Source organism: Caretta caretta, chromosome 8 (genome assembly GCF_965140235.1).
Source record: "Caretta caretta isolate rCarCar2 chromosome 8, rCarCar1.hap1, whole genome shotgun sequence".
Taxonomy (NCBI): domain Eukaryota; kingdom Metazoa; phylum Chordata; order Testudines; family Cheloniidae; genus Caretta; species Caretta caretta.
The window spans coordinates 85,640,950-85,663,247 of NC_134213.1; the positions used below are offsets into that span (position 1 = coordinate 85,640,950).

The following is a 22,298-nucleotide window of genomic DNA, read 5'->3' on the forward strand; positions in this document are numbered from 1 at the left end:
AAAATCTATTTTGGTTGGTCTTTCCTGTTTAAACAGAACCATTTAAAGATAACTAGGGCAAAGTTTTCTTAAAGAAACTAAAGATTTTTCTTAAATTGCACTAGTGATTTGATTTATTCTACAGATTTGAGATTTTGAAAGATTAAATTACCAAAATATTGTTTATGAAAAGTTTAAGTTATTTTTTGTCTTCTTTTGGGATTTCTAGAACAGCCAAGAGTTTAAGAAAATAGAAAAGGGTTAAATATTTAAAAATTAATAAAGTCAAGAGTGACAAAAAAAATTCCAAGGGACAATACATTGAGATTAGCTAACAAATCACAATAGTGGCAGCTACGCAGGGCATTAAATTAAAATTTTGGCAAGGGATAGATTACTTAGAACAAACTTGCAAGTCCCTCCCCCTCTCTATATCTGTAATTTGGTTTAAGATTGCAAGATCTTCAGAGCTGGGAGTGACTCTTTCCGCCTCCCCTCTACTTGTCTGTATAGTGACTAGAAAACATTAGGTGCTCAGAGCCTACGCCTGCTCCTGTACAATTCAATGGTGCAGGATCAAGTCCTCAGTTTCTTAGATACTGAAGTAGAATATTAACACAAACAGCGTAAGTATTTGTGCAAAAGAGTTAAAAGTCTGCACCTTAAAAAAGCATAATTGCTTTTTTAACATTAAAAACTGGTATGTTGAATACTATAAACGTATGGGTCATGATTCGTCTGTAGTACACAGCATCAACTTCATGACATTTTCTATAATGCACTGTTTTGACTGGCTTAAAGGTAGGTGAGTCGTGGTTTAAGGTGGGTGCAGGAAAGAGGAGGATAGGGAGAAACTAGGCAAAGAAGGACGGACAAGTGTCTCTAAGAAGAGTTTTTCAGTTTTTCTGTTTCTTCCCACAGAGAAGTTTCATGAATTTTCTCTGCCCACAGCTCTCACATGACTGCCCTTCCAATAGCAGGAAGCAGCAAGGGGGAGATCTTTCCAGAATGAGGAGAATACAGCAGTAAGGGAAACTGAACACCAGTGACCACAAAGGCCAGACCTCCTTCTCAGGGAGGCAAGCACTTCACAGTCCAGGCCATAGTGAGGGCTTGAATTGTGAGGAGAGTTCTCCTCAGCAATTCTACCAGACAAAAAGATGGTAGGCTGCTGGAGACATACCGAAACTAGTGGCAGAACAGGGTGCAGAATTTGCATGTTCAAGGGGAGGCCTGCAGGAGGCAGTGGCTGCCCTGCAAAGCTTGAAGTCTTGCTGGAACTGCCAGCATCCACTCCATCATTTTTCTAGCCTTGCATATAGACAATTGCCCAAACAATAGCAGCAGCAAATATGAATTCCCCCTCTGCATAGCCTTTTGACTTGGGTGTGAGCTTCTGAAGCTAACCCCATTTCACTTCAATGAGATGGTGACCACTGAAGTCAACGCTAGAAGCTGCTTCAGCAATATCCTCCTGCTAAACCAGATTATAGCGTCTGTGCTGTTTCTCATTTACTTCACATCTAGGGTATGAAGTTCGTTTTGAACTGGTCTTCATTCCCCACCCAAAAATGGTTACCTAGTATTTTTCCCCCTCTCCACAGAAGATACTGGGCAGTATTGTGCTCTACAGTGCAAATATGCGTTAGTCATAATTTCATTTTGTGGAATATGTTTGAAATATTTCAAACAATGTAAGCTTATAAAAATTTTTTAAGTTAATTGACATTGCTGCCTAATCCTGGGGGAAGGCCAAAGTTAACTGCATCATTTAGGTCTAATGTGCCTACGTGTACAAGGGACATGGTCTGAAAATTGAAGATTAAAACTGTGCTTCCCTTTATAATTACTCATCGTTCAACCATAAACACAATAACGTGTTTAGCATGCTGCAACAGAGGGTTTATTCAGCTCATTTTGAAAATATTTGCAAATGAAATTTATTTTGCCAACTCACAGACATAAGCTTTAAAGTATAGGCTGTATATAACTCAAATACAGGTAATACTTTTTATAACAATAACTTACAGATACAAACTAATGATAAACTACAATTTCACAAAGAATTGTAAACATTTTGCACAATTATCAGTCCTTTCTTTTAGGCAAAGTGCTCTTGATGAAGAATAAATTAACAAATACATAACTAGAGTGGACTACTTCCAGACAATACAAAAAAGGTGTTTAATAAGCCTTGTAAACAACATATAGTTATTTATGCAGAATCCATAAAAGTGTCTTGCAGGCCAACTATACTTCCGTACTTGGGCAGCAAAATGGTCTTGAAAATGCTTTGGATGTTAATTTTTTATTTAACATTAATATCTTTTCAACGATATTTTAATACACAATAAATGACTCTTAAGAGTACATCCTTACTAGCTTTTATCCCTGAAAGAAAGGAATTAGGTGTGACTTATTGGCAGTTGTGTCATTGAATGGGGTAGCAAGGGCTGGAGTCCAAGTGCTGTAGGTGAATGAGCTACAAAAATAGAAAGATTTATTGGTCAACTGCATTGAAAGTAGAAAACATTGTAAGCTAGTAAAAAACCCCACTGTACTATGATGACTGGGCCACAAGTGAGCTGCACTAATTTCACTAACCTCAGCAAGAGCTCTTCTCTAGCACAATGGTTCTCAACCTTTCCAGACTACTGTACCCCTTTCAAGAGTCTAATTTGTCTTGCATGCCCCAAGTTTCACCTTCCTTAAAAACTACTTGCTCACAAAAATCAGACATAAAAATACAGAAGTGTCACAGCACACTATTGCTGAAACATTGCTTACTTTCATTTTTACCATAAAATCATAAATTGAAATGTAATATTTATATTCCAGTCTGGGTGATACTTGAACCTGTTTTTCACTTATGAGCCTTGTCTGAAGCCAAAGGTCCGCTGCCCGGGGCTGAAGCATGTAACTTAGCTACGCGGGGCCCTGCTTGTCATCCCTTAATGCGGACCCTGCACTTGCAACCCCCCTAAACCCATCCCATGACCTCCTATGGGCTGCAACCCCCAGGTTGAAAAAAAAAACCCACTCATCTAGATGAGTTGAGTACCCCCTGGAAGACTTGAGTACCCCCAGGGGTACACATATCTCTGGTTGAGAACCACTGCTTTAGCACAGTTACAGGATCTAGCCAATTTTAATGGCATTACAATTGTTTCCAACTTCTTAATTCTGGGTCACAAGCTATTTGTGCCATTTCCATTCATGCATATTATCCTGCAGCTTGGGAATAAAGCAGACTGATGCTGTCTACATGGCAGATGTAACCATGTTTCCTGAGATGGTTGCAATACAATTGTTCCCTAACCCAATTACAAATATGGTTCATATATGTGTTGTAGACTTTTGTGTGGCAACTGAAGTCCAGCCTACATTACAAATTGGAACTAGATTTTGGTAACCTGGTTTGGAGACCCAGGTTTCTCTGTATGCCAATGTGGAGAGAGCCTTAGTCTGCAATGAAGTTGCTAAATGTTCCACTAATCTCTAGTACTCCTCTCAAGTCTTCAAATACAAATCCCAAACTAAAAATGTCTACAAATCCTGAATTGGAAAATAAACTATTTAGAGTAAACACTTTTTCATTTAAGATTAACTAAAAATGAGCAATAATTACATTTTAGAATGAACAGCAACAAATCAAGTGTGTTTAATATAATTTCTCATCACCAGCACTATTACTATGTGGAAAGTACACAGTGATCTTCATATCCAAATCTTCAGCTATGCTAGTACAAAGGGAGCAGCCACAGCAGTAGGTGATAGATAGGGCCCTACCAAATTCACCACCATGAAAAACGCATCATGAACTGTGAAATCTGGTCTCCCTCTGTGAAATCTGGTCTTTTGTGTGCTTTTACCCTATACTATACAGATTTCACAGGGGAGACCAGAGTTTCTCAAATTGGGGCTCTGGACCCAAAAAGAGTTGCAGAGGGGTCATAGGGTTATTTTAGGGGTGTTGCAGTATTGCCACCCTTATTTCTTCACTGCCTTCAGAGCAGGGCAGCTGGAAAGCGGCGGCTGTTTACTGGGTGCCCAGCTCCGAAGGCAGCGCCCCGCCAGCAGCCGCACAGAAGTTGGGGTGGCAAGAGGATACTCTTACTTCTGTGCTGCTCCTTTCAGCGCTGTGTGGCCAGGGAGTAGCGGCGGCTCAGGGCTCAGCTGTGTGGCAGCAGTGCAGAAGGGCGGCCGTACCATACCAGGCCATTCTTACCTCTGCGCTGCTGCTGGTGACAGCACTGCCTTCAGAGCGGGGCTCCCGGCCAGCAGTACCGCAAACCCCACCCCGCATAACCTTGTGACCCATCCCCCCAACTCCTTTTTGGGTCAGGACCCTTACAGTTACAACACCGTGACATTTTAGATTTAAATATCCAAAATAATTAAATTTACAATTTTTAAAATCCTCCGACCGTGAAATTGACCAAAATGGACTGTGAATTTGGTAGGGCCCTAGTAATAGGTGTTAAGAGATGTTAGAGAGAGAATACTGGAAATGAAAAGTGATAGTCAGATCTCTTTACTATACTATTATTTACATTACCTAATAAATTCTCTTGCTTCAGCTAAAGAAAAGTATTGGTATTTTGTACTTAGATCTGAAGAGAATTACAGTAAGTTACTGTACCTACCGTCCATGTAACTATGTAGAGCAGTTAACATTGTCCCATCTTGGGGTACATATGCTGAGTATGCCATTTCTTCTAACATTGGTGGAGACAGCCTAGAGGGCTGAACTGCTGTGACAGGAGCAGTGGATGAATGATTAGGACTAACATGTTTCTTATGGCGTGCTCTACAGTTTTGAAACCATACCTGAAAAGGAGGAAAATGTAAATCATGTTTGATTGTATTGAGTTTTGACATTTAATTTAATAAAATCCTCAAGTTTATAGTTCAGCTGAAGCTAAATTCAGTGTCACAGAGCACATGGAACTAGGACTAGATCACCATTATATTGCTGACAAGAATGTTGAAATATCCTTGGTATGCCAGGTTGGATTTTTTTTTTTAAAAGTAATCTAGCCTCCATTTTTTAAAAGTTTGAAACCTTTAGCCAGGGATTATAGAAGTCAGCCATTCTTATAGAAATATTCTGTGAAGTTTTTAAGCCAGGAATGAGTGAAAAGGGAAAGGAAAGCCCTTACACTATGGTTGGATCATAGTGGTATTGTTTAATAAAGGGGGTCCCCCAGACACAAAGTTTGATTCTGGATTTGAACTTCCTTTACATTTTAGATAGCATGAGGATAGGTTTTGTCTCAGGACCCATATCTAGGCTGATCAGTAAATGACCTCTAAATCTTAGTTAGTGTTTGTGCAATGTATTGCAGCAGCTTTGAGGGACAGTGAGTAAATGCAATGAAATCTTGCTCAAAAATGAAATCAGTAAATTTCATTTTTGTCTCTAGCAAATTTTGTATCAACATAACATATTCAATGAAGAGATACAATACACCTAAATGAGTTTTATGTTAAAAAAAAAAAAAGTATCTCCCACCTAAAGTATGTGATGAAAAATGTACTGTATGCATCTAACAGATATGGGTGTCCTAAACGATCTTTGCTCAAAAGATTTGATCTGCAGTTATGTTTGAACGAGCAGATTAGATCTCTTTCCAACTAAGGAATTAGCAATTTTCGTACTTGCACTTTGAATAACTCAGATTTTGTATAACTTGGACTTTGTGTTAGTGAAATAACTTTAGTAGTCACCTGTATCACACGCCTGCTCAAGCCTGTTCTTTCTGCCAGTTTTTGGAGTGTTTGTGCATCTGGATTGTTGTCTTGAGCAAACTGTGCTTGCATAACCTGAAAAGGTAAGAGGTTGGTTTTTTAAAAATTAAGTATTGTAAGTACTCTAGCAAATCAGATATTATTACAGACTTCTCTCAAATTTGTGGTCATATCCCTTCATTAATTTAAGGGAATGATACTCTTTAACCCCCAAGCACGTTGTCCCAGTTTATCTTTTTAAAATCACTATCTTCAGAGATAATCCCTTACTCTGAGTAATAAAATGGCCACAGACACTTAGAATTGGAAGAGGCATTTTTCTTTGTTCTGGTTTGCACTAGTCCGGGGGGTGGGGGGGAGGGAAGAAATGCAGGTAGAACAACTGCACTAGAGGGGGATTATGGCAGAAAATTCACTGCAGACTAACTTAAATGTTGTTGGTAGATAAAGCGTATAAACTGCAGACCATTGAATACATAATAGGGGCACAGAATGAACTTTCCGTGGTTGACAGGTTCAAAAAGATCAATCAATCTAGGTCTTGTGTTCTAAAGAGGATTCCCCACTTAATCCTTTTCCAGCTGCCCTGAAATATGTATGTAATTTTGAAGTCCTGAGTTCATGCCACATTTACCTTTAATTCATCTCTGAATGACACACAGGCTGCATATAACAGACCTACTACTGGCTAATCTCACTAAACAATGCCGGACATAGCTCAGCATAGGATTAGGGTGGTATGGTGCAATGTTTTGAACCTGATCATTTGTCATTAAAAATGCATGGCATCTTTTGAAAAAACAGATATCTGTTTAACTTGTGTCTTGACTAAATTCTAATTTTGCCTAAATTCCTCCAGTAGCTTCAACTGGAAAAGAAATTTTCACTTCCTGTCCTAAACTGTGCATCATTGAGCAGTTTCTGTGTTTTACCCTTAGAGAATGACTGCATTTTGGTAGCTGGCAAATAATTCATGTGCTCAGAGACAAACTATATAGTTTATAAAGCACTTTAATTGGAGTCCTTTCATATGAAAGGACTCCAATTATAAAGGTGTTAGATTAGGAAAATTCTCACAAAGTGAAACTGCATGGCCCTTTGCTGGTGATTCTGTAGTCATAAAGGAAAATTTAAATTTGCTCATTTTTGGACTGTGGGGACCAATGATGCGTTTGCCATGTATGTATTTGCAAACTTTTTCATAGCTGGGACCAAACCGTTTCATGGACCACTTCCTCTCTCGTTTCCAATTTCATGGACCAACTCCTCCCTATCAATAGTACCATAAAATTCCAGTGGCAACTGCAGCAGTTGCTTCCATTGAGAAGCATGGAACAAAAGAGGCCCACAAGTGTTTTGTCTTTTTTGAGGCAAGTTAATCACACTCCCCCATTTGGATATTAATTTAACATCCCCTTTCCAGGTGTTCTGTTTCTCTTAGTTGGAAACAATAAGAGTCAGCCTGTTACCATCTAGCTCTCCATGGACGAGAGTTTGTAAATCGGTGTGGTACTGCTAGATGACACTTTTGTTTCATATGTGTAAGGGAACATTTGTAGGTTAGATGCAGTCTAAACTAGAGGGTTCTCTTCTTAGCTCTCCAGTTCACGTAAGAAGCTCGTTGACATCTTGTAAAGGTGAATCCAAAGCAGACATGGTTTATCAAAATTTAGGACAGCCTTAGAAACAGAATCACCTCTTTACTACATCATATAGCCCTCATGAATGCCACCTTGACTATAGTCTCCAGTCCAACACTTTAAGTACAGATAATTATCCACTCCATTTGACCCCCACACCAGCATTTAGATTTGCCAGTGAGTTTGCTTTGAGTATGAACAATAGAATCCAGAGAATAAGAGCCTAAGAGACTTTATCGATAAAGTACTTTGATTTATACATATTATCTTTTAAATTGGTTGTGGAGATAGATTGATTTTGCCCATTGGATATTACCACATATTAGTCAATTTACCCATCCCTCTAAGATTTCATAAACTGAAGCTATAAACCTGAATCTATTCCATAATTTGGCTTAGCTCATTTACAGAGCTAATATTTTACATCAGCAGCTATTTTCTAGTTTGTCTTAAATAGAAACCCATTCTGTCACTCAGAGTTTTATATGAAAAAAGAGATAGTTTCTTACTTGTTAATTGGGTTCTCCATGTCCCAATATGCCAGCCCATATTGTGGGTATAAGTCCTCCTACCAGCAGATGGAAACAGGAAAAAAGTAAAGCTCTTGTGAAGTCAAAGTTTGTAAAGTGCTTTGAATACAGAGCACTACGTAAGAGTCAATTACTAAATTATTCCTCCTATGAAGGCAGTTAGCTGGATGAACCTCTTCAGACTTCCTGAGCATTAAAAATTCCATTCTGTTCATATTAAAATTCCATAAAAAGTTTAAGGGAGAAATTAGTCCCATCTTCACCAACACGAGAGATGGCAGGGTGGGATACCTAGGCTGATCGAGAATACTACCTCTCAATTTTCCACCTATTGAGCGTGAACTTGAACAGCACCTTCCAATTCCAAAACAGACATGTGGTGGGTACCAAAGAAGAACAGATGGATGGATTACAACATCTATAAGCCTAGACTTCCAAAAATGCGTTTCTAGAGGCTTCCCACATCAGGTCTCTCTAGTGATATAAAAAGGTATGCAACACACACCCATGTAGTTGCTTTACATATTTCTGGAAGAGAAACATTCCCCACACCCCCAGTCTCCATAGAAGCACCTGTCAAATTATTCTGAATAGGAGACAAAGCTATCTATACCTGCCACCATATGCTGCTTCAATGTAGTTTTAAAACCAGAGATGACAGTGAAGCTGTTCTTGGGGCATTCACAAAGGATCTGATTTTCTAACTTAGAGTTTTCTTTAGATTTAGATAGAAGGAAGCCTTCATATGCTTGACATAAAGATAATACTGCATGTGTTCTTTCATGGCTCCAGAGAGAAACTTTCTGACCCAAGAGGGAAGACCAAGCAGGGCTACATGCCTGGTGGGATAGAACAATCTGAGCCCAGATCAAAAGATCATACCTAAGGAAGACATGGCGATTTAGAAAGAAGCATTAACTCCAGAAGCCAAGGACAATGCTAAATTTAGAAAATGCAATCTTCGAAAAGGCTCTGCCTATCGCGGTTAAGGGCAAAAGTAAGCTAAGGTTGCCTTAGATAGCAAAAGTCATTCAATCCTAAATCTAATGGGCCCTGAGACCTAAAGAATATTCCTCTCAATCATCCTGAGGAACTAGGATACCAATCATTTAACCTGAAAAGGGGCTTAAAGGTTTCATTTGCAGCAATTCAGAAGGTGTGCTGATTAGCGCAATTCCTATTCTCTTGGTGGGCTCTGGCTCCAGCTCAGCCAGTTGCTTTGGATTTCAGAATCTCAGCAATGTGAATAGCAGCAAGAGAAGGGAAATTTCTTCTTGCCTAGAACAAGAGTACAAGATACTTCTCTTTGTGTCCTCCTCCCTAACATTGCTGATATATACAATCTACATATTGCACTTCTGTTTGGATTATCACTCCCTACTCCTTCAACTTGTGGAGAAATGGCAAAGTGGGTTTTTGACAGTGGACTGAGAAACCAGTCTCCACCAAGAGCCAACAGCCACATTACTACGCCTTGGCTTAAGTGCTTCATGTCCATTACTACCACTCTATTGGGCTGTTCTAGGGGCAATTCCTACTGAATACTCTTTTTTTACAACTGCCAGGGAAGGAGGATAGGCTGGCCAGACAGAGCTCAGATCAAGGCAGCAGAGAAGTCAAATTTAAGAGTGGCTACTTGTAAAAAGCTTGCCAAGCACGCTATATCAGGCTGCTTCTTTAAGGAGTCCAAACCACCAATAAGAACATACTAGGCTAGAACTGTGAAGCACCTGTTAAGGAACTGAATCGTATTGTCGGTTTCAGAAACTGAGTCTGCAAAAGAAACATCTTGCTGACCTGAGTATCAGGCCTGACCTAAGATAGACACGAATTACTGAGCTGAAAAAGATTCTCAATCATTTGCTTCAATTTGTCACCCAGAGTTCCCAGAAAAGACTGCATCCTACTATCTACCAGGCGCATATATGCTTCTGATTCTATCTGCAGCAACCCACCATTCAGGTCAGGGATGACAGAGTGTCTCTCCTTCCAGAGAGCCACGGTAAGGAATACCACTTTGTCTTGGTGATTCTGGTATTCACCACAGAAGACAAGGCCCTAAATGTTCAGTGCTGACCCAGAATGAAAAACAGAAAGAGTGTGTTACACCATGTGCCCAATGGGAATGTGCACAAGTATGAAATGGGACACAAAGGGATGCCACCATTGTAGCCTGTAGGAGCTGGAATCTATTCCTGCTGTTACCCCTGTAATGATGGGGTTGACACTGGTCATAGATTTTATCTTGGGAAGGCTAAATCAGGTTTTTCCTCAAAGATCAAATGATCTGAACTATTCTATGACTGAAAAGCTATTTCTTTTCATGGGGGATAGTGACCAGAGACCTGGTCCAAAGCTGTAAATCTTAGTGGGCCATAATCAAGGCAGTCACGATGCTGGAGGAAGCCCTAGTGACAGAGGAGATTCAGCCAGCCAGCCCACTTTAGAGCAGACTTGACCACACAAGAGTTTTGATTCATCACCCCCCACAACACGCAGAGTCTCCCATCTGTTCATCATAAGAAGTATATCCACTGACTGAGCTGGTATAGAGGGATGTTGGAAAATGCTTCATACTATACAGTATGTCCAAACCAAAAGAGTAAGTTATGACCATGGTATTCTCACACTGCTTAAGTTTCAAATACACTCTTTCAGTATTTAACTTTTCCCTGACCCCACCCTCTCTATGAAAAATTTTTTTGATCTAAAATAGGTAGCACTGAGTACTGAAATGAAGATTCTGAAAAATAAGCCAACATTCCACTCTTAAATATAGAGGAGAATATGCTTTAATAGGTAGAGTCAAGATCTGAACGTTTTGGAAAATTCACTTATTAAGGAGGTGGGGAGAAAAAGCAAGGAATATTCATTCAACAGTCATTAATACTCATTTTGTAGGTCACATATATTTACAATCTTCAGTATACTTAAACATACCAGAGAGAGATTGGTCCTTCCTCCACGAAGGACAAACCAGCAGAAAGTAGTTCAATTATTGCACCCCCTTCGCCATATAAAATAAGGAAGGGTTAATTTGATTGGAGCCAACCTGAGAGTTCCTGTTTATGCTGATGTGAACATAATACTTTCCAATTCGGAGGACACAATCTTGATGGTCATTAAAAGGCAGATTGTGGTGGTATAATGAAATCTAAAACTCCAACACACTAGTGTCCTGAGAAGTACATTTCCTTTGTATATTTTTCATAATACATAATTCTGAAGATATTTTTTCTTTATTGCAATTATGCATAGTGATGTAAGCGTCTGATTAAATGGATTTCATCAAGCAGTCATACTAGATCAACATTTTGGTTTCCACTTTGCACAATTACTAGCTGCCCTGAGGGAAACAAAGCTAGAAGAGGAACTATTTCATATTAAACTGCTAAAGCGAACAAAGTATTCCAGAAACATGCCATGTCTTGATAATTTGTTCAATAGTTTAGAACAGAGAGAATAGTTTGCTCATATGTAATTATACTTATATTAATTTTCAGTCAGTCATTCATTGCATAAAATCTTTATGCATTTCTGAACTGTGTCCGTTTTCAGTGCTCACAATGCTGCCTCTACCTGGAGTTGATCCGCTGTGAAGCTGGTCCGAGCTCTTTTTGCTGGTTTTGGATGACTAACATCTTGTTCTGTTAGTAATGCTCCTTCCACACTAATCCCATTCCCTGATGTGGGGGGAAAAAAAAAACTGTATATTGATGATTCAGAATGATATTAGTCATAAGTCACACTACTCTGGAAAAGATTTCTAATGTTTGTTAGCTGATTATTATGGAATTGTACAATGGGCCCTGTCTTGTTCAAAGTTACTTTGGTATTAATTTGGAGTAGTTCCATTGACATCCAGATTTCACGGACATAAGAGAGAGCAGGATTTGGTCCAGCATTACATCTACAATGTCACAGACCAAGTGGATAAGCTAGACATATATTACTTTACTTTTTTTAGAACTATAGAAAGTGAGTTGAATATATTGGGTAGTTTGAACATTATTAAGCATAAAGATGCATGTATTTCAACTAAAATAAAGCTAGAGAACTGCTTTTCTTATAAAGGAAGGTGAAATAGCAGCAAATTTAGTTAAGGCTAAATGACAGTCAAACTAGGAATTTAATAAAAGCAGCATATTACCATTTTCAACTTCTCTTTTTAGATTGTCCAACATACAATCATAATGTACTCTACAAAGGACTTTCTCTTCAACCAAAGCAAACTCCTCTCCAGTGGAAAGCTGTCTTTTGCAGGAGAAGCAGGCAAAACATGCTAGGTGATACACATTTCCCTTAGCCCTTCGGACCCAGTCAGTAGAATGGATGTGCCTACCACAACGAGAACAACGGGTTCCATACCGCCTACAGCAAAGAAGGGAAAACAAAAGGCTAAGTCACAGAAATAATCATCTAAAATATGACCGTCACCCTAGGAAAATTAGTGACAATTTGATGGGGAAAACAGTCCATGGGATTCATATAAGTGCACTGACTCTGTTTATTGATTAGATGACAGTAGAATTTACATTGTTTTTCTGGGGAAAATTTTAAAAGTTTGCATCTGGTTGTTTTAAAAACAGGGCTAAAGCCCAATTACAAGTTTAATTCTTTCCTTAAGTCAGAAGGCAAAATATTCATTTAATCACTGAAGTGGAATCAAATATTCACTTATCTGCCGCTGTCTAACTACCCCTTTTAATCCATTGTCAACTGTCTCCCTATCCTATTTATCTCGTGTTCTATGACCTCCCAGTTATCCAAACATAGTCCACATAGTTATCCAAACATAGTCCATAGCCCAAATCATTTGGGTCTTAATTCTATTATATGTAACTACATAGTTCAGCTGCTAACTGAAAGTTAAAACAGAGAAAATATATCTAGAAAGCTTCTAGAGGGAAAGAGATTAGATTCCAGGGAGTAACAAGGGGGGGGGGGAGGAGTACAGCATCTAGTTTTGCTATAATCTTTAGAAGAACTTCAAATATCCAACTTTATCTAGAATATGGAGATAAATATTTTCCCATCAGAATCTGACTATTTTCAAGAGGAAAATAGTGACTAGAATATATCTATAATAAACATGGATATTTATTCTTTAGGAATACATGTGACACCAATATCTTCAAAAATGGATACTTAAAATTAGGCTACAAGAAACCTAAACAACTAGCCTAGTTTTTCAAAAGGGCTGAGCACCCATCAATATATTTTAAATTACTGTTTAGTTAATACTCTTTTGGTATTAGAGTGGTCATCAGCTGATCAGTTTATTTCACAGTTGAATATTCCCTACCTGCTTTGGATTTGGGGTGAAATCTTAGCTCCACTGAAGTCAATGGCAAAGCTCCCGTTGACTTCGAAAAGATGCCAGGACTTCACTCCTGATTTTGTAAAGTGCAATTCCCCTCAATTCCCTTTGAAGCCAGTACAAGTTACCATAACCCACATCTCACAGAATCATACCCTAATCTTGCACTGTGTACACACCTCCGAAACTAACTGCTCATAAATCAACACATTAGAATTATGGGAACATGCTGCTTACAGGTTGCATGGAAATACAAAACAGTAAAATATTATTTAAAAAAATTAATACTTTTCTATCGTGTCCTAAGGGTCTTTGCTTATGTTACAAGGAATTATATCCACTTTTTCTTGGAATAGAACATCACAGCTCTACTTCGTAGTCTTGAACCAGCACTATTAAAAAAAAAGTATTAATCTGTTGACTTTAGGGTCTGTATTATTGTAAGGGCCTTGACTTCTATTGTGGATGGTTTAGTTTCCTCACGGGCCTCAACAGTGAGGGATCTTTTCCATAAATGCTGTAGTTATTATATACAACATGGCACAAACTGCTTAAGGTTTCCCCAATCCCTTCTTAAGGCAATTGAGACTCTAGAGCATAATGACTGCTGAAAATAGTGAAGGTGAAAGACAACTTAAATACCAGCCTAAGTGAACGTCCGGGTGTCATATTCACTTGTTACCTCAGAAAAATGAGCTCCATTTTTAAGAGTCATATGATGTACCTGAAATAATCAAGTTTGCAGAAAATATCTTTATCTTTGATGTAGCAGCTGGTATGCCTTCCTAGAGAGGTTCTGCAAACACTGCACGAGAGACAACGTACGTGCCAGCAGAGATCATTTACCTATGAAACGGAGAAAGAAGACGACATACTAATCTGGTAGCACAACTGTGAAGGAGTGTTTTTGATTTATGTAAATAGGGAGGCAAAAGTCCATACTTTTGCCATATGTACCACAAACTATCAGCATATACACCATAAAAAATAAATAAAGCCTTTGATTATGTAAAGCAACACATTAGGATTCTATAGAATGATGTTCCAAATTTCATCTATGTCAGTTAAGACCTATGCTTGAAGTTAATAGAGATCCTCAGTACAAGCTTCTGTGGTTTTGTGTTTAAAGCATGATAATGGGAAGTAGGGGATCTGGGTTCTGTTCCTGGCACCAACACAGACTTCTTATGCCTAGTTCTGCTCTCACATCAGCTGAGTAATAAAATAGAATTTGGCCTCAAGTGACTTTGAAAAGTTATCTAACCTCTGTGCCTCTTTCTTTTCCCCTATCTGCAAAAAGATCTGACTAACAGAAAGCGCTAAATTCAATTGATATATAAAGTGCTTTGAGATTTAAGTTCAGAGAACATGTGTCAAATAAAACAAGCCACGAATTACATCTCAACCCCTTTGTTTTACCAACTGAGTCTGCATTCTTGTAATTAAGTTTATGGGCTAAGATTTTCAAAGCAGTTTAGGACTTATTTCCAAATGGTCTAGGGGATATATCAACCATTGTTTCTATAGTTTAAAATGTAAAATCTATAATGCTGTTTGACTTAGGTCTGGTCTACACCTAACACTTAGGTCTACCTTAGGTAAAAATTTCATGTGCTGTGTGATGTGGTTAAGTTTCATCTTACTCCTCCCTGCCCCGCAGATGCAGCTGGGTTGATGGAATTCTACAGTGATCGAATAACCCCTTTTGTCGCTGTAGCAAGTGTGTACACTACACTGCCGCTGCAGCACTTGTTGTGTAGACATACCCTTAATCACAGAAAGTGAAGAGTAGGTGGTCAACAATTCTGAAAAGCTCTATAAATTTTTATTATCAATAGTCTATTTAGTCTTTTGGCAATATAAGCTGTTTGTCTATAATGTTAGTATTGTGTATTTTGTATTTATTGTGCATTTGATCAAGTGCAGAACAGATTTTCTACATTGGTCTCATTTAATATTTGCAGATAATAAATCAGTGTTGGTTACTGACCAAATTAAATGTTAAGGACTCCCAGTTATGATAAAAAGTAAGTAACATTATGGATAATACAACATTTTAATGAAAGTGGCAACCAAGCAACAAACTAGTTCAGAAATGTGCATTCTCAGAGCCAGATTCTAATCTCAGATACCTCAAACAATGAGATCTTCAAAATCTGTTTGCTGCATGCAGCAGAGTAGCAGATCTGATATAAGCAGCGTTGTGTCTTTAGTCAAAGATCAGAATGCTGCCCTAAGAGTCGTAGTTGACTTATCACAGTAACCTACAAAATACATGTATGCATATGAAGGATGTTTTGAGGAGAAATAAACTTCAGCCTGTTATACTAAAATATAAAGTTGTTTGCATATTGTCCAGCATTCTCTCTCAATATATAATCATATTGGCAGCAGTCTTTATTGAAACACAGACAAAACAAATTGACAGATTTATCAGTACATCACAATTTAATGCTGATCTACACCTCTCAATATCCTTTTCCATGGTAAGAAACTACCCTGTTGAAAATGGCAGTCAGCAATTGATCCTCCCAAGCCAGGCCGAAAATGGTTATACTGCTATTGGAGGTGGAACAAAAGCATCTGGGCTGAACGAAGTCTCAATGGCTCTAGGGAAATACTTAGAAAATTTTCTTAGTACAGACCATTTTCCACTATTGCTAACAATGGTTTTGGCTTTACTAGTGTTAGTAAACCCTGGTGTAGATGAGCTGCTAGCGTTAAGCCCCATGTCACATGAAACTGCTCAGAACAAATTTAAACAACATGATGCTTAAAATTCTGGCAACAGCCCAGAGCCTATTTATCATAGGGTTCCTAATGCTGCTAGCACTATCCTGTAGAAAGGACAAACCACACTTTAATTGTCCTCAATATAGTGTTGTCCCATCTACATTCCTATTTAACCATATACTGAACATTGATTTAGGAGACCCATTGGTAACAACCACTGTCAGCAATGTGTCAGTTTCCTAGTGTAAATAGGAATAGAAAGAGTCAGACATCTGAGTAGCATGGAACACTAGATATTTATATCTATTTTAAACCCTCTCTCATGTAAGTGGTACAGACTATTCATACTTGCACCTATATTCAGCTTCTACCTAAATTGCAAATTCTGCAGTTTTTAGACAGGGGAAAACTGATGCTCAGAGTGGTTAAGTGATTTATGCAGAGCATCACTGGGAGTCAGAGTTGGTAAAACTGAGTTCCAATCCCAATCCCACCATACTTTAGCCACTTAAGAGCATTGTTACCAAGAATGGTTCACAAAAGGAGAGGGGGATTTCCTAGAAGGAAAGATGAAGTGACATTCTTTTCAAGGTACTTTCCCCTCTATCTAAACCCATCAATGAATAATAAAGCAGCATAAATATATAATATACATCCTCTACCCTTACCCCTCCAACCCTCAAGACAACGTTTGAATTGAAAGGGCGAACAGAAAGCGTAGAGAGAGAGAAGAAATTTAAAATGCCTCAAGCAGTGCTACCTGTTCTGACAACGTTTTGAGAGCATTGGGTAAGTGGTTGTTTATTTATGGAGCTTATGGAGTCAAGTGATTAAGTGACTTTTTTTTTAAAATGATAGGTAAATTGTCTAACCTCGTGGTTGTGGAAAAAAGCTGGAAAGCCTGACCCGAGTGCACCCAAAAGCCTCTAACCCAGACCCAAGTGTATCCTAAAGGCTCTAACAAGTTTTATTTTTAAAAGTCTTGTGGTTTTGTAACCAGTCTCTTGATCTTTTAAGATCTGACTCATGATTTTTGAACACTTGAGACTGGTAATACTGCTCCAGTGCAATGTAGCTTCTTCTCCCACTGCAGAAGCTACTAAACCATACCAAGAGGTTTAACTTATTTCTATAGCTCAAGAACAGTTCTGAAGAGCAACTTTACCTTCAGAATGCCAAAGTGCACAAAATGGCTTATTATTAGCTGCTGACAATGTAACTGGCATGATAGAGGACAGGAAAAAGAAACTGCCCATGGCCTGAGCAGCTTACCAACTTATTTTTAAAGAAAGTGTTTCCTGAGGCAACATATTCCTGGAATTCCCAAAATGCTAGAATTCTCTCAAAGTAGCATCAACAATTTGCCTTTCAGCTAAAGCCCCCCCACTTCCTGTAAACACTTACTCATGTGCTTAATTTTACACATAGGAGTAGTCCCATTGGCCGCAATGAGACTGCTCTCACATGTAATGTTAAGAACATACATGTCTGCAGGATCAGGGACAAATATCAGAAAATAAAACACCAGGCTGCCAGTTTTTTGGGGGGAATGGACGAGGAACAATTGTCTAGAATGTGTGTCAAGGACGAGGCAAATTTCATTAGGCCGAATTAAGTCATCCATAATGCAGACAGACTGTACAGAACGTCCATATCTGTGCAGCTCCCTGATCAAATCCATTCCAACTTCAGGGCCAACTGTCAGCAGCGAACACATTTTTAAGACTTTAAATTCTGTTTACACCCAGTGCTCCCACATTTATATCATTACGTGAAATATTTTTGCTAAACAGCCTTTTGTCTGTTCTAGACAAGGCCTAAATTGTGGCTAGTGTGGTATTTTACTTTGTGAATATGCATGTTAAACTCCATGGAGTTCAGACCATTGGTTCTCTATTGAACAAATCATATTTAAACTCAGGTTAGTGGCTGGTGATTTGAACCACATTATTCACATGTCATTCATCACTTACAAAGTGTGCTTAGTAGGGCAGCTCCACAGATACTAAATGAGGGATTACTGTACTTTGCATAACCCAGCGGCACTAATAACAAGGAACAAGACTGTGAATTAAGCACCCAGGTATTTGTGGTTGAAGTGAAACCAGTAAAACTCATATATAGCGTGGCTTATGGAGAGATTGTTCTGTACTAGATACCGTAAATTCTCAACCCTTAAATACAAAATATAACAACTCCCTTTCTAACAGTTACTGATTAGTCAGACTGAAATCAAAGTATATGATGAATTTTTCCGGGTACTTTCACAATACAGGTAGTTACATATTTAATCATTTTATTAAGATGATGTTATTAACCAACCAAACTGCTCACAGAGGTTCCCATATTAGCAGCCATGTGCTTTTGATGTAATTTGTTTTTATGTAATTTCAGAACTAGTTCTGAAACAATGGGAGTTGCCCATTCAATTAATTATGCTTATTTAAAATACTTCATATCACAAAACGTTAACATGTATTTTTTGTAAGACACCAGGGGTAACTCAATGATATCAATGGGAGTTGCGCCATTAACTTCAGTGGGGCCAGCATTTCACGAGACCTGGATATTATTTTGCAAAGTTTTAGACGGATGCAATTTGAAATGGCCAATACATGAAACCATGAAAAATGAACATACTGGGTTTTAACATGGTGGTAGCAAAACCAAAGAGAGGACACTATTTTACAGTTTTCAAATTTAACAACAGATCGCTAGTAAAACTTATCTTTTCCAGAATGGAACAGTTCAAGGTGAAGATAGAAGGGCAAAGAAACTCGGCGTTTTAGGTTTTGCTGATCATAAGACACAAATGGTGAATTGTTTGAAGTTATTTTACTAAATGCAAAAAAGTCGATAGTCTCCCGAGTCAAATTCCTGATAGGATTTCAAATGGAAAAGGCGTTGTATTCTTGCCGCTACGGATCTGTAAAGGTTTGCATCATAGATCGGGGACAAGGGAGGGAGGGAAAGCAGCAAACCCCCAAGAACCATTGGAAAAAGAGAGAGGCGGTTTCAAAAAAAAAAAAAAGGAAGCGAAATTATTCACTGAGCGCTCGCCACATTACCAGCCTCCCCTGCCCAGCTGCCGAGCCTGAAGCGCGAGCAGCCCGTTGCTCACGAGGGACCCCACACAACAGTTTGCACCAAGAGCCACATACTCCGATGAAACTAATCAGGATGTTTCGGCCACGATCTGTGTTGCTCTCACATTGGTCCCCCCCCCCCAGCGCTGTGTACGCCAGGGAGTAGCGGGGGGCCACGTTCGCCTCCAGCCTAGCGCAAGCCTGGGAGAGGAAAGGGGTGAACCGGGCGCGCGGGCGGCCAGCCGGTCACCCCGCATTTAACCCGGCTGGGGAGGCGATGCCTGCCCGGAGGGGCATTGCAGCCAAGGCAGCTGGTGCTAACGAGCTGGCGCCGGGCAGGGTTCAAGAGGGGCGGGCTCTCTGCTGAAGCCAGGGGCGCCCTCGGACTCCAGCCTAGCTCGGGGGGCCGGCGCTGACTGGGAACCGCGGAGCTCCAGCTCCCGGGTCGCGGCCCGGCCCGGTGCGCACTCACCTTGAGCAGGTACTTGTCCACGATCTCCAGGCCGCAGCTGCTGCACAGGCACTTGCTGGGGGCGCAGCCGGAGGCCGAGGCCATGGACCGGGGCGAGGAGGAGGGGGACAGCGGGGCCGAGGAAGAGCAGGAGTCCTCGTCCCCTGCTGCCTCAGGGCTCACCTGTGGGAGAGCGGGGGGCCTGTTAGCGCGCTCGGACCGCCCCGCGCCGCCCTCTGCGCCCCCGCCGCGCGGGCACTTACCAGCTCCCCTTCCCCGGCGCCTTTCCGCCGCCTTCCCCCCGCCGGGGCCGCCGCTCTCCCGCACTCCTCGGCCATGAGCCCCGGGAACTGCAGGGGGAAACGGGAGAGCTGAGCGCGCCGCAGCCCCCCACCCCCAGCTCCTCCCCGGGCGGAGGAGGCCACCTGGAGCCGGAGGCGACGCCCGCGGGCTCCTGGGGGGGGGGGGGGGCGGTGGCAGCGAGCGCTCCCGCGGTGCCCCAGGAGCGCGCCTGACCCCCGTGGTGGGGGCAGAAGGTTAATATCCTTCCCCCTCCTCCAGCCGGGCTGGGGGGGGGGTATTTCTTTAATAACGGCAATTAAAAGGGCAAGGCTGGGCCGTGCAGAGCGGCCCCCGCGCTGGAGAACCCCGAAGGGAGAGCGCGTTAATGGGACACTCGAAAGCTAATTACAGCGGGGTTTCAGCAGCCTGGCGTTTGTTCCGGGGACGCTTTGAATGAAAAGGCTTCGCAGTCAAGGGAGCTAGCGGCTCTCCGCTAAACTTGTTGCAATTAGAGCCGCCAGTGACTGACACTCGTTTCTTTAAGGTGTAAATTGCCACTTAAGAGCCCAATAAGAGACAGCAGTTGAGCTCCTAAAGGATTATTTTTACCCGGCGCAGAAAGCCGATCGAATAATGGAAAATATCCAGCTGACTTTAATGTGGTGCCATTAAAAAAATCGCACCTTTGTTCAATCGCGGGTCAACGTTTTTTAAAGCAATACAGTCGGGAGCGCTATTACACAAATCCTCCCAGCTCTACGGACACGTTGCGTTTCGGAAAGTGCGTGTGTGTTTGTTTTGATACACGCACCCCACAGCTACTTCCTAGTTTCCCAAGCTTACTGAAATCACCCTATAGCTACGGGGGGAGGATAGCCACTTTTTGGTTCCTTAAAATGAAAAAATGTAAAGGTTAAATCTTCGTATATACATTTAGTACAAATCTACAGATCAACGGATCTAATATAGCTTAAAAATCCCGAAGCCATGAACATTCACTACGCGAGATAATTTTCCAATCAGAACGACTATCTTCACAGTATCATTCCGGATTTTTTTTTAAACTTTGAACTAAACATGGAAGTTTCGCTCCGGTCATAATAGCCGCGAGCTCCTGAATACTTTAAATATTCCTAAGCAAGTTAATAGAGTCAGAGCCCACTTCTCCCTCTCATATTTAAAGCTCGGTCTCTGTTTTGTGGGTACACATTTGCCAAACTAAGGTCTATTTAAGATCACCAGCTTTTACAGCGTTGATGACTTAAATGTGGAGTACTAGTATCGGTTTACAGCTTTAATGTTCAAACTATCTTGCTGATTTGAATGTTCATTTATCCAGACTAATTTAAAGGCCCTAATGGGTCTAAAAGCTAAACAATTTCGCCCCTCCCCCGGCCTCTTCCTCTAGACGTGCTTCGCAAATTATTATCCACTGCCACGTCTAAAGAAACTCGAAAAATTGTGGAGCCCGAAGGTTGGTAACGTTAGCCTGCATCTCTGAGAAACCGACCACTCGCCTTCCCGGCAGCGCTTCTGGGTTTTGCCTAGGATCAGCTCACCTTCTCAGTGGAAATACCAAGCGCAGGAATGTCCTTGTCTTCTAGTTTACACACAAACATCGGATCGCTCTTCCAATACATGGCACTGCTAGGACCTCTTATCACATACCAACTCCAGAAAGGGCTGCGCTTCCACCGACAGAGAAAACACAAAAGCACCTTTGAAGGGCGGAAAAAAAAAAAAACAAACTCCAAGGCCCGTATGTTGCTACTACTTGCAAGGCTGTTCTTAGGATCCAGTTCCCAACTTCACTGATGTGAGGCCCTTCAGAAAAAAAAGTTTTGTTTTCAAGTGGGTGGAACCTCGCAAAGGAAAAAAAAAAAAAACAACCTTGCAGCCTTTTGCTGGCTTTCTAGCCTCACCTCCTTGTGTAAAACCCGCCTTCTGTACATGTTAAGATCTTTATCGTTACAAGCAAACTTGCTCCAGATTTTTGCTCTTAAAAAAAAAAAACCAAAAAAAAAACCCAGGCACTGGTGTGTGTGTGTGTGTGTTTTTTTTTTTTTTAAAGCTCCGTCTTCATCGTTTGCCACAGCTTCTCCTCCAACCCTAAACAAAGATTCAGGTTACACCTCTTTCTGTATTAACAAAGACGCCAAATATCAGGGAAAGCAAGAGGATGTGTGAACTGTAGACTTTATCTGTTCTACTGAAATCCGAAGCCCGAATATGTTTGTTTCGTCCACAGAAACGCAGCAGAGTCTAAAACCACCTAACTACGTTCTGTTCTTACCCATATCGCCAAGTTCCTATCGGTAAAAGCTTTCTCATTAAGATTAAAAAAGGGAACATCTGAGCAGCCTAAAGCTTATGGCATTGCTGTAGTTTTGAAATCAAGCCTAAAAGAATAAAATGTGTTGCTAATTAGCGTCCGTATCTTTGATCGTGACCTGGGCAAAGCCTGGTGTGAGTTGGCTGTCCACTGCCCAGAGAGTTTCTGGAAAATTAGAGGCGATTCTGATCGGT

The 22,298-nt window shown here is 40.6% G+C and overlaps 1 protein-coding gene across 3 annotated transcripts; it reads right to left on the bottom strand.

Moving 5' to 3' along the window:
* Window positions 1–1,859: 1,859 nt before the first annotated feature.
* Window positions 1,860–21,792, bottom strand: LHX8 (LIM homeobox 8). Of its 3 annotated transcripts, none has more exons than XM_048862005.2 (9): window positions 21,332–21,792; window positions 19,754–19,840; window positions 19,512–19,673; window positions 13,945–14,066; window positions 12,243–12,271; window positions 11,480–11,583; window positions 5,710–5,805; window positions 4,626–4,809; window positions 1,860–2,461 (listed from the first exon to the last, which is right to left on the bottom strand). In XM_048862005.2, exons 1-9 carry the CDS (start codon window positions 21,410–21,412, stop codon window positions 2,385–2,387), a joined length of 942 nt encoding a protein of 313 aa, XP_048717962.1. In that variant the 5' UTR covers window positions 21,413–21,792; the 3' UTR covers window positions 1,860–2,384. The 3 variants fall into 3 exon arrangements, with proteins under 3 accessions (XP_048717962.1, XP_048717960.1, XP_048717961.1); XM_048862003.2 differs by having other exon boundaries at window positions 12,051–12,271; window positions 21,332–21,787; XM_048862004.2 differs by lacking the exon at window positions 19,754–19,840 and having other exon boundaries at window positions 12,051–12,271; window positions 21,332–21,787.
* Window positions 21,793–22,298: the final 506 nt, after the last annotated feature.